This window comes from Lissotriton vulgaris, chromosome 4_1 (genome assembly GCF_964263255.1).
Source record: "Lissotriton vulgaris chromosome 4_1, aLisVul1.2, whole genome shotgun sequence".
Classification (NCBI taxonomy): Eukaryota; Metazoa; Chordata; class Amphibia; order Caudata; family Salamandridae; genus Lissotriton; species Lissotriton vulgaris.
The window spans coordinates 1,719,638,977-1,719,652,295 of NC_141691.1; the positions used below are offsets into that span (position 1 = coordinate 1,719,638,977).

The following is a 13,319-nucleotide window of genomic DNA, read 5'->3' on the forward strand; positions in this document are numbered from 1 at the left end:
CCTCCCAAGTAGATGGGGAATGTAATCTCTGAAGGGCTGATGCTCAATGACCATGAGACGCTCAAATGTCCTGTCACAGAAGCCCACGTGTCTGTTTGCCTTTATCCTATTGGTTCTGTAATCGTGTAGTCATCTCAATGTTTTCCCAATCATGCGACGCTTGTCAACAGGTAATGATATGTCTGAATTAAGTTTGCAATTCACAAGCCTACTTGTGCACTTACATTCAGAAAAGGTGCCAAAATAATAGAATTTATGAGGGAAAAATTCTATACCTAGTTTGCACAATCAAAAATGGTGAGCTGTTCACCATGTAAATTGAATTTTCTCGCACAAATCTTTGACTAGTAGTCCATCATATGACATATGACGGAATTTCTGTGATAGCATCCAAGGGCTAATCTTAATGACCACGCACAAAGCTGAAAACGTGTATATTTACTCACATGAAAGGTAGGAGTAAATATGTATATGGGCTGGAAAAAGGGATGTAACACTCCCAAAATGTATCTGAATATCTGGAAAGGGATTCTAAAGCGCGAAAAATATTTTCCTGGTGAACTCAGGTAAAACATATTACAAAGTGCAAATGCACATATGCACATTTGTTACGCTGCCATTTGTGCACCTGCATGATGGTAATCCGGAAAGTCTACCACAGTGTTAGAAAACTAGGAGCACTCTTGTAATACTTTTAGAAATCCCAAAAAGCAGAACAAAAATACATTCATGAGTCTAGGGCTGTACATTTCCAGTGTTTTCCTATATGTTTACTCAATCTGGCCCTAACTATTTTATGGCTAGATTATAAAAAAGCCTTGAGATGCATTCTGCATTATTCGATATTGGTAGGGCTGTTATAAAGGTTATGTGGCACTTCCGTTAATTGTGCCTTAAAAACATATTGTGCTTTCTTCTTTCTCTTTTCAGAGCAGGATTCTGACAAGAGACTTCTCTCGAGATGTAAATATAGGACTCATGGAAAATGTTGGAGGGTACCTCAGAGTAAACATTCAAACATGCCCCGGATCACATCTTACCAAATCTCCTTCAATCCCCCATGCCCCGTGGTTCTTTCAACAAAGACTGCTTTAAATAGACGATTAAGTTCAGCAGAAACATCTTTCATGGTCTGTCTCGCTGAACTTAAGCAATCGGCAGAGATAGAAATATTAAGGCAGCCCTCTCAGCCATTGACTGTTCTAAGTGTCTGCCACTGATTCATTGCAAATGTCATTCGTGACATAATAATATGTGCCATTGAACTAAAGCATTCAGCCATTTCAGTGCTAAATTAGTGAGTCCCTTTTTTTCTACTTCCTTTGTAATGTACAGCTGTTGACTGAATAATAAAACCTAGCATTTTCAACACGAGGCAGAAATTCTAAAGTATCATTTTTTTGGGTGAAACATGCTCATCATGTCTCTTATCCTTAGGATCCCTGCGATGGATTGTTTCTTTGATAACTTTTGTAAATGCAGTTGTACCGGCATCTCTGAATGTAACTAACTGCCAGATTCATGAAAGACCCGTTTTGCGAGTCTATAATAGCGATTCATAAGGAATCGCTATTACAGACTCGCAAAGCGGGATTCATGTAGGAATCGCAAAAAGATTTGCGATTCCTACACAATCCTTATTTGCGATTAGCAAATTGCTAATCGCAAATAAGAAAAAACTCCCCATTCATTCCTATGGGCCAAAAGGCCCATAGGAATGAATGGGGAGTATGCCTTATTTGCGATTAGCAATTAGCTAATCGCAAATAAGATAGCGATTTAAAGGGTTCCAGGGGTGTCCAAAGGACACCCTGTAGCACCCCTTAAATGCAAATTGAAACAGGTGTTGCGCACACACATGTCCAAAGGACATGTGTGTGTGCAACATGCAACTTAGAAAAATGCTTTTAAAAGCATTTTTCTAAGTTTTCGCTATTTACCACGAGGTTTGACCTCGCTGTAAATAGCGGGCCGAACTTGCAAATTCACAATTTTTTAATGGATGATGAATTGCATTTAAGGAATCTCAAATAGAGATTCCTTAAATGTAATTCCTCGCAAAATTGCGGCATCGCTATTACCGATTTTTGCATTTGGGATGATGAATCCCAAATGCAAAAATAGAGCTCGCAAAGGGCCCGTTTTGCGAGTCTATAATAGCGATTCATAAGGAATCGCTATTACAGACTCGCAAAGCGGGATTCATGTAGGAATCGCAAAAAGATTTGCGATTCCTACACAATCCTTATTTGCGATTAGCAAATTGCTAATCGCAAATAAGAAAAAACTCCCCATTCGTTCCTATGGGCCAAAAGGCCCATAGGAATGAATGGGGAGTATTCCTTATTTGCGATTAGCAATTAGCTAATCGCAAATAAGATAGCGATTTAAAGGGTTCCAGGGGTGTCCAAAGGACACCCTGTAGCACCCCTTAAATGCAAATTGAAACAGGTGTTGCGCACACACATGTCCAAAGGACATGTGTGTGTGCAACATGCAACTTAGAAAAATGCTTTTAAAAGCATTTTTCTAAGTTTTCGCTATTTACCACGAGGTTTGACCTCGCTGTAAATAGCGGGCCGAACTTGCAAATTCACAATTTTTTAATGGATGATGAATTGCATTTAAGGAATCTCAAATAGAGATTCCTTAAATGTAATTCCTCGCAAAATTGCGGCATCGCTATTACCGATTTTTGCATTTGGGATGATGAATCCCAAATGCAAAAATAGAGCTCGCAAAGGGCCAGATTCTCAGAATCTGGCCCTTTGCGAGCCGATTTCGGCTTGATGAATCAGGCTGTAAGACACTTTATACAGGACACTTTAGAGATGTATGTTCAGGGTATGCTGGGCCAGGTATATTATTACTGCTTGCAAAACACTGGTCACGATTCACGACCAGTAAATTGTTTTCTAAACTAACATATGTACACATAGGATAATATTCACGAGGTAGGTCACACATTAGGACTCACTCCGATTGGAGCCATCACAGGGATGGTGGTCAGGCCACCATGTATGTGAATGCTTTTCAATAAGGTAAACTTGTTTTTAATGCAGTCAAATGTTCTTAATGGAAAATGGACTGTGTTTTAAGAAAAAGGTTTACTTCAAAAAAAATGTTTCATGAGAGTTGGCAGTTGTTCTGTGAACTACTGCCTACTCTCCAACAAACTTTTTTTTATTTTTACATTTACTAAGGGGATAGGGTCCCAAGGAGACTCCTTCTCTATTGCGAATGGGTTACACCCCCAAAATTGGGGGGGTGTATCTTTCAATAGTTTACAATTCATATTTATGTCCTATACCACTGATAAATATGGCTAGAAATCCCTATTTGGAAGGGAACAAAAAATTACTGACTCCTAAAATAGGTTTAGTGCATTGCAAACAGTTGCAAAATCCGTATCAGAGCTTTTCCAACCTCAAAAATGTTTCTTTGCATCTGGCCCCTAGTTTTTAATAACAATTTCAGCAATGGAAATTCTTGATCGCTTTCACATGCAACAAATGCACATATGATGATCTGCAGGCAGGTGTATGATTCCCGTCAAAGTAAATCGAGTATTCCATCACTTAAGGTTAAGAAATTGAGGAACAGCAAATTAATTTGCTTATACCACCACCGGTTACTTACAGAGATTTGAGAGTATCCAGAGTTGAGATGAATTCCAGTATTGGGGGGTCTGTGTACGTATTCATCAATCCCGAGGAATAGCCGGAATTTGGTGTGCCGTTACCAGCCGGAATTAAGATTTTGATGACCAAATTTCTAGACACTGGTAATGAGGGCCTAGGGTCTGTTTCCTCCTGATGTTTGGCTGCTCTTTACAGGCTACTGATTGACAACAAGCTATTCCAATCCCAGGGTAAAGAAACTGTCCCCCAAACCTACTAAACACCCCAACATCCACTGCATGTCTGTTTTGTGGAATTCTCCCTCTGATCCGCTTAACCGCGGTGGCAATTCTATCGCGGTACGGCGGTTTAGCGCAGTGGGCGGGGCCGCGTCGGCCAACGGACATGCCCAGCACTACGTAGGTAGTACGCGTGACGGCCGTTGGCCGACGCCATCAGCGAAGGGACTTGTGCTACTAATCAAAGATCATGATCAAGTTCCCATATACTGATTTTTTGGCCATAAAGATTAGCTTTTTCCTTTTCACCGGTACTTATGTGATGCGTCTCCTGTCCTCATTGTGCCTGGTGTATGCACTCTCTGTGGTTTACCTCCTGGCTCTACAACATATTTCTTCACCTGTTCGAGTGCCTCACTGCTTCGACGTCTTTAGGTTATTAATAACAAAAAATTTGCTGCGTGGTCTAGCCCAGCGACTGGATGTATCCATTTGACACACAAAACCTATTCTTTATGGGAAACACAATGAATCCTCCAGTGTGCTCACTAAAGTGTGACCTTAGACTCTCTCCTCTTTTATACCACCTCAAATTAACACCGATTCATTTCAGTTTAATGCTCTTAAAATGATTTTAATTTATTTCCTTGATCTGTGAATTTTAATATCGTTACTTATACTAAGTGAAAGAAAGATTTGTGCTTGACAAATGTAATTGTCTTTCGAAATTCATGGATTCGGGGATTTGAATATATTGATTGTGTCAAAAACTCAAAGCACTTTGAGCTCTGCAAACACTCTTCATCAGGAGTTGGAAAAAAATGTCCGATTAACATTCAACATGATCTGTAAAGCATAATAAATCAAACAGAAGCAACCAAATAAATATTTTAACTTCTACCGTAAATGCAAAAGGCTATACCATTTGGCAAAGGCCTTTTAGATCAGTGTCTATTTACTTCCTGATCACAGTTGTGGGCCATACTGAGGATGGATCCTCCGGCTAACTTCCTGTCTCACCCACTGCCGCGGCCACCATATTATCCTGGTGTGACCTCATACCTCCTACTTGGCCTTGCCTAGATGTGAGCAGGCAGGTCCCCGGAATGGACCGCATGACACCACTTGTCAGGTAATGAACCACCATATGTGGACAACGTGACTGGTGACTGAATAACTGCTTGCCGGCCCCTGGACCCTGCAGGGTTCTGAGATTAATTGCGCTAGAGGACACGCTGATTGTGGCAGTGATCTTAGGAGCTGGAGGAAACACACCCGGCCCATCCCCTAAATACCACAAATGCAACCCATGAGCAAACCTGTTTGCAAAGAGAAAAACCTAAAGCCAGTCACAGAGCCATTTGTTCAAATAGAAATTCGATCTTGCACCATAGACTCTGATTAAAGCCAAGTTTGGTCAATGGATGAAAAACCTGCGACTCAGATTTGCTGTTATCTGCACATCACATCTGTGAATCCTGAAGATTCAGCTTTAAGTTTCCATCCTTTGAGAATTCTAACCTGCATACCATTAATTGGGGGAACCAGCTGTCATTTACAGCTGTTCCAGTCAGAAGAATTGCAGAATCAAGCACTCCATAAACAGGAAGTATTATCTGTGTATTTACACTGTTTACATTGCACATTTGCCGAAATTCCTCAATTCCCAAAGCATTTCAGAAGCCAACAAAAAAAATGCCTTTCAAAAGTAAGACCTGGCTCTCTGCAGATTGACTTACCTCTGTTCACCTCTTTAGATGACAGCAATGCCAAGGTGGTAGAGTAATACTTCAAAGGGATGGTGGGCAACATGAACAAACAACAGATGAGATAGCGTCAAGTGCATCATTCATACCTTGAAAGGAGAGGGTTCCCAAACAAGAAACAAGCATTGGTAGAGCCAATAGGTCAGGGTTTAGATTGCTAGGCGTGCAATGTTAGCACATTCGAGCAAGGCACACAGAGGGAGCTACCAGGTGTGGAGAGAGGAAAAGCAGGGCCGGCTCTAGGCATGTGCAAGCTGTGCACCTGCACAGGGCCACCAAACCCCAGGGGCCACCACGCCAATATATATCCTTAATATATTAATCCTCTGAGGATGGATACATATTTGCGTGGTGGCCCTTCCGGCTCTGTTCCACTTCTAAACTCCCTGACCCCCTCCCCTCTGTACTGGCCTGCACGCTCCGCCCCACCCTGACCCCCTCTTCCGGGCCCCCTACCTACGCTCCCTGCCCAGGGCCACCATGAGCCTAGAGCCGGCCCTGGGAAAAGGGTTACAATTTTAAAGTATTCCCTCACAGAGTTCAGTGGAAGCACTGGATTATACGAGGAAGGATACACCCTCAACAAGCGTTAGGTGAGAGATGAATACTCAGCTGGGCAGAATTAAGATGCGATTGACAAAGTGTCAAGCTGCTTGCTGAAAGAGGGTAATAGAAGAAAGCCAATGGTTGAAAGGTGTGACACCAAAGCCAGCTCTATGTATATTGTTAGCAGTATGCCTGTTTAACAGTGGCACTATCAAACCCGGGACCTAAAATACTATTTATCAAAGGACAGCAAAATGGGTGGACTTAACAATTTGATGGTGAATGTGCTGAAAATGATCAAGTGTGATAAGACTGACATGAAAAAGGCCCAAACGAGCACCAAAGACCCCAATGAATGTGCAATGACCAATAATGCTAGCATCATTGAGCTTGTTGAATCCAAGCAATCCCTTCTAAGTACAGACGTTCATTCAAAAGCAACATCTTGACATGCATATCACTCACTGCATATGGAAGGGCATATCCCGTCCTCAGTGTTACAACACTCACTGCACATGGAAGGGCATATCACGTCCTTGGTGTTACAACACTCACTGCACATGGAAGGGCATATCCCGTCCTCGGTGTTACAACACTCACTGCACATGGAAGGGCATATCAGTCCTTGGTGTTACAACACTCACTGCACATGGAAGGGCATATCCCGTCCTCGGTGTTACAACACTCACTGCACATGGAAGGGCATATCCAGTCCTCAGTGTTACAACACTCTCTCTACACATGGAAGGGCATATCCCGTCCTCGGTGTTACAACACTCACTGCACATGGAAGGGGATATCCCGTCCTCAGTGTTACAACACTCTCACTGCACATGGGAGGGCATATCCCGTCCTCCGTGTTACAACACTCACACTGCACATGGGAGGGCATATCCCGTCCTCTGTGTTACAACACTCACAGCACATGGAAGGGCATATTCCGTCCTCGGTGTTACAACACTCTCACTGCACATGGATGGGCATATCCCGTCCTCGGTATTACAACACTCACTGCACATGGAAGGGCATATCACGTCCTCAGTGTTACAACACACTCACAGCACATGGAAGGGCTTATCCAGTCCTCAGTGTTACAACACTCTCACTGCACATGGAAGGGCATATCACGTCCTCAGTGTTACAACACTCTCACAGCACATGGAAAGGCATATCCCTTCCTAGGGTTACAACACACTTACAGCACATGGAAAGGGAATATTACGTCCTCAGTGTTACAACACTCTCAGAGCACATGGAAGGGCATATCCCGTCCTCAGTGTTACAACACTCTCACAGCACATGGAAGGGCATATCCCGTCCTCAGTGTTACAACACTCTCACAGCACATGGAAGGGCATATCCCGTCCTCAGTGTTACAACACTCTCACAGCACATGGAAGGGCATATCCCGTCCTCAGTGTTACAACACACTAACAGCACATGGAAGGGCATATCACGTCCTCAGTGTTACAACACTCTCACAGCACATGGAAGGGCATATCCCGTCCTCAGTGTTACAACACTCTCACAGCACATGGAAGGGCATATCCCGTCCTCAGTGTTACAACACACTTACAGCACATGGAAGGGCATATCACGTCCTCAGTGTTACAACACTCTCACAGCACATGGAAGGGCATATCCCGTCCTCAGTGTTACAACACACTAACAGCACATGGAAGGGCATATCACGTCCTCAGTGTTACAACACTCTCACAGCACATGGAAGGGCATATCCCGTCCTCAGTGTTACAACACTCTCACAGCACATGGAAGGGCATATCCCGTCCTCAGTGTTACAACACACTTACAGCACATGGAAGGGCATATCACGTCCTCAGTGTTACAACACTCTCACAGCACATGGAAGGGCATATCCAGTCCTCAGTGTTACAACACTCTCACAGCACATGGAAGGGCATTACCCGTCCTCAGTGTTACAACACTCTCACAGCACATGGACGGGCATATCCCGTCCCCAGTGTTACAACACACTTACAGCACATGGAAGGGCATATCACATCCTTGGTGTTACAACTCTCTCACAGCACATGGAAGGGCATATCCCGTCCTTGGTGTTACAACACTCACTGCACATGGAAGGGCATATCACGTCCTTGGTGTTATAACACTCACTGCACATGGATGGGCATATCCCGTCCTCGGTGTTACAACACTCACTGCACATGGAAGGGCATATCCTGTCCTCAGTGTTACAATACTCACTGCACATGGAAGGGCATATCCCGTCCTCGGTGTTACAACACTCACTGCACATGGACGGGCATATCCCGTCCTCAGTGTTACAAAACACTTACAGCACATGGAAGGGCATATCACGTCCTTGGTGTTACAACACTCTCACAGCACATGGAAGGGCATATCCCGTCCTTGGTGTTACAACACTGTCACTGTACATGGGAGGGCATATCAAGTCCACGGTGTTACAACAGTCTCACTGCACATGGGAGGGAATATCTCGTCCTTGGTGTTACAACACTCTCACTGTACATGGGAGGGCATATCAAGCCCACGGTGTTACAACAGTCTCACTGCACATGGGAGTGCATATCACGCCCTCGGTGTTACAACACTCTTACAGCACATGGGAGGGCATATCACGCCCTCGGTGTTACAACACTCTCACAGCACATGGGAAGGTGTATCCAGTCCTCAATGTTATAACAGTCTCGCTACACGTGGAAGGGCAAATCCCGTCCTCAGTGTTCTAACAGTCTCACTGCACATGGGAGGGCATATCACACCCTCAGTGTTACAACATTCTCACAGCACATGGGAAGGCGTATCCCGTCCTCAATGTTATAACAGTCTTGCTACACATGGAAGGGCATATCAGGCCCTTGGTGTTACAACACTCACTGCACACGGATGGGCATGTACCGTCCTCAGAGCACACTGAAGTCTGGAGGTCCTCCCTGGAACATTATTTAAAACACACCATAAGACATGTTCCCCATTTTCGTGTCCTAAATCTGAGCTATCTCCCTGGAGTGCGTGAAAAGGTCTTTCTATGGACTCGCTATCCACCGGCATACAGGGCTGGTTCAGATTTGAAGCAATCCCTAAGCACTTTCAGCAGAGATCTCGGCCAGTGTGGCCTTACCTCAATGATCTTGATGGGGTGCGTCTCAGTGGAGTTCTCTCGAATCTGGACAGGCGCAGGCGTCTTCCACAGGCTTTTAGTCACGTTGATGTACACCTTAGCGGAATCAACCAAAGCTGATTCTGACATTCCTGCCAAATCGCTCACTGAAACATCCAGTTCAAAGTTGGGGAACTTCTCAGCATCTATCAAGTCGAATCCTGGCGAGTGAAAGGAGAGAAGCAGAGATTACTTGATCATTCAATGTACTGGGACCTTACAAAGCCGGACTTTTGTAGTGAAAGCAACACAAATGGCGGACAGTTAATTATACACTCTTGTTCCAGCATTAGGCAGTGTAACACGCAATCATAACTTTGAATGAACCGCTCATGCAAAGGAAAAATGTCATTGAAGGTGGATACACCCACCGAGCTTGTCACAGTCAATACACTTGAAGGGGGTGGAAAAATGACCCACCATCGCAAATTACAGAAGAGAAGTAAAGGACCAGTGCTAATGGTGAATAGCAACAAGTGTGCAAGTCTTTCATTTGCTTATTAATTTTACACTTCTAAGTTGCAAAAGATCTTCCCAACTAAGGTAGAAAGAAATGTTTGCACATGGGCTACTCTCTGGCCTCATTCAAGCACACGAGCCATTCGTTTGTTCATTCTGCTGTCCCTTGCAGATTCCTGCACCATCAGGAAATCATGGCTGCGCTGTGGTCCGATAGCATGTGATTAGACCCGATGGTCCAGTCAGCTTCCCTGACTCATAAGAGCCACTTGGTACAATGAGGAAATACAATAATGTTAATCAAAGCACTAGTACTGTGAAGATGTAGTCACAATGAATCCGCGATTTGATACCTCTGATACACAATGCTCACTCTTTGGCAATAAGGGCATCTTTATCCGACTGATACAACAAATCATACAGGACTATAAGGACAACAGAAAAAAGAAGAAACTGGATTTTGATGAAACGAAGGAAGCTGAAAACAAGCAATAACAATTATTAAACCTGAGTTTTAACGTAAAGGCAAATGACATCTTTGATCAGTGTCTACTAATGAATTTTTTAAATATGTTCATGTGATATCTCCTGCTGTGACTTAACATACTATATCAATCAAATCCCCCTCCTGTTTCCTGCATGCTCATACCAGTCCTTACTCTGTGAGGATGAGTCTTTAAACTGGAGGCAAACAACTCGCTTGCCCACTGAAAAATCTATTCCTCTAGAACTCGGAATAAACTAGTTTATTTTTCCTTTACATTTATGGCTACGCAGCTTTGATGCCAAGAATCACCACCAGCCCTTTCTACTTTTTTCTGTCTCTGTTTGAACGCAGCTCATTTTGTGAGCAATTTTTGGATGGTGGTTGACAGGAGGGGTGTAAGCCATGAGCAAGGGCAGCGTGTTTTCCTTTGTATCCTTCACATTCTAAGACACAGCCCTTTATCTAACACATGACGTTGACAAAGTGGTTGAAGCTTCTTCTTGCTTGGACCAGCTCAGTTAAGCTGAACCTGGCTTGAGTGTACACCTTGGGTCTTAGCATGTCCATCTTGGGGGTATGCCAGAAGCTCCAGGGTCATGCGGTCTTGCGGTCATGTTCAGAGACAAGATCGTCCTCTTCCCATGAGTGCGAGGACACTCGGATGGACTGAGCTTGCTCTTATTGGCCTTTGGAATTCCTCCGGGTCCGACAAGAGCAAAGCGGTTTGTCCACTGTCTTTCATTAAATGATGACCTCTCAGAACAGAGCACAATATTGGTAGAAGTACTGTAATTCAAATGCATAAGAACCTATGATTTAAGTATGTGTTTCTTCTTACTGTGATACTTTTCCCTATTGTAGTCCAGTTACTCTCATAAAGGCCACAGCAAATTGAGCCATGGGGTTGCTGGGTTACATTTGAGCTTTAAATCTATATTACGTTGGGCCTTTGTCTTGTGGGTGCAGGTTTGGGAGACCAAGAGAAGTATTCTCTGTCTATATTGTAAAGTAGTCAGGATCATGGAAGTTTCTGAGAATCCAGAAGCCATATAGGCAGGGCAGGTTTTTTAGATTAACACAAATTTTGCTGTATCCAATTAAGCCTTTTAGGCAGCCTGGCCTGTAGCTATCTCATGGGGCTTTGGCCAATTGCCCCTTCTTATGTGATTAAAGGTTGAGATCCTTATCTTGAGAGAAGAAGGCTTGCTTTAGGTACCAACCTTTCTCACAAGATTAGTCCTTTTGTTTTTCGATATTAGAATGTAATTAAAACTGATGACATACATCAGTTAGTCGTGCACCATTTGTTTTAAGACTGGGACATCATTTCCACTCCTTAGCAGAACGAGAGCTCTGTTGCCATCTTTAAAGTATGTGATTCTTGGGCACCTAAGGAGATATTTCAAAATTATGAAGGTACCCAGACACGTCAAAAAATGATCCTTGTTGACACCGGCACACCAGGCGGGAGATTCTTGAAGTTTGCAGCCCAAGGGTCTCTGTCAATATCAGGATTCAAAGGCTCAAGCTGGTGTATGCACTATACTGTCCACATGACTTAACAGAAATCGCAAGTCATGAATAGAGATCCGGGTTTTAGTTCTGTCTGTATTTCTCAATCATAATTTTTCTCATCATATTGGCATGTAAGCTTCCTTAGAAAATCATATCCAGTTGCTTGACTAAAACCTAAAAAAGGTATTGCATTGGTAGTCATGAGTGACAGCATGGAGGCCCCGCTAAAAGATTCATTTTCTGTATTTTCCCATTTTTAATAGGATATGGACAGGAAAAAGAATTTACTTATTTGTATTCATATGCATAAAGCAGTAACAATGATAAATGAAAGCATTGAAAATAATGCCTTATTTGCTTTTTTGCCATACAGTTTGTTTTCGTTCCCAGTTAATATAGGGCATTCAAGTGCATTAAGTTATATTGAACTTGTAATAAGGGGGAACATATTTGGAAACTTTGTAATGGAGTACTCTTCCACCAAATTAAAAAATATCAGGCTCCTAGTCAGCTCAATCACTTCATTTTGTCCTCTATTTCTGTATTACTCTCGTGCCCTTAACAATGGATGATCAGGTCATTATCTTCATTAATTAAAGCTTGGTGAATTACATGACTAGTATTTTGTTGCTAAGAAAAAAAAAAGAATGGCTTGCCATAAAATAACAATATTCAGAAAAGAAATCTGAGGAACCTGCATACTATATAGAGAAATTGTAGACATTATTAAAGATAAAATGCTTGAGGCCTGAAAATCGTTAGGTAACTCTATGTGGTGTCCATTGCACTCATAAAAGATCAATTGATGTAACAGCTGTTGAACCTTTCAATTAAAACTGTTTTCTATGGGCGGATCTCCACAATTGTGAATCAAGGATTTGTCCTTTCTTCCCACTATTCTAGGATAGCCTCTCAATACTGCGGAATACAGATATCTGTTGTGATGATCCTGCTCACTTGAATATTAGTTTACAAGACAGCCCAAATCACTTTTCATAAACTGTTACATACTCGTATTCCCACAGAAAAGCTCGCATTGGGCCGTGAGGCCTCGAGCCATTTGCTATTTCAACGTTTTCCAGTTTTCATATAAAATTGATATAAGAGCCAGTGGTTAGAGCACATTGTCCTGCGTGGTCTGGATCCCGCTGGAGTGATGCACTCTTCCTCCTCTCATTGTATCTATCACTGACCACACACTAATATAATATGTTGGTGTTAGACCTGGCACCTTGGCGTGAGTCTCCCTTCCAATTTTTGCTGATGTGCCTCAGATGTTTTGCTGGTGTTCGCTGCTCAGGGCACTGCGCCACGGCCAATCCGTGCCGCAGTGCAAGTGCTCCCAATATAAAGTGTATACGTGTAATTGATTTCCATGAATGGCTTATTGGATTTACTGTCAGTCCCCAGTAAAGTGCACCAGGAGTGCCCGGGCTTGTGAATAACGATACGGCTCGTGGGCCTGCAGCACGGGTTGCGCCACTCACAGAAGCCGCCTTGTAAAATGTGTCTAAGGTCTGTCAT

General features: G+C 43.2%; 1 protein-coding gene across 1 annotated transcript in view; it reads right to left on the minus strand.

Annotated features, from left to right (window-relative positions):
- Positions 1 to 13,319, minus strand: part of CDH17 (cadherin 17) — a 405,204-nt gene that overhangs the window by 177,940 nt on the left and 213,945 nt on the right. The window contains exon 7 of the mRNA XM_086965999.1: positions 9,296 to 9,495. Within this exon, the coding sequence (XP_086822125.1) occupies positions 9,296 to 9,495 (200 nt within the window). The remainder of the gene's footprint in view (positions 1 to 9,295; positions 9,496 to 13,319) is intronic.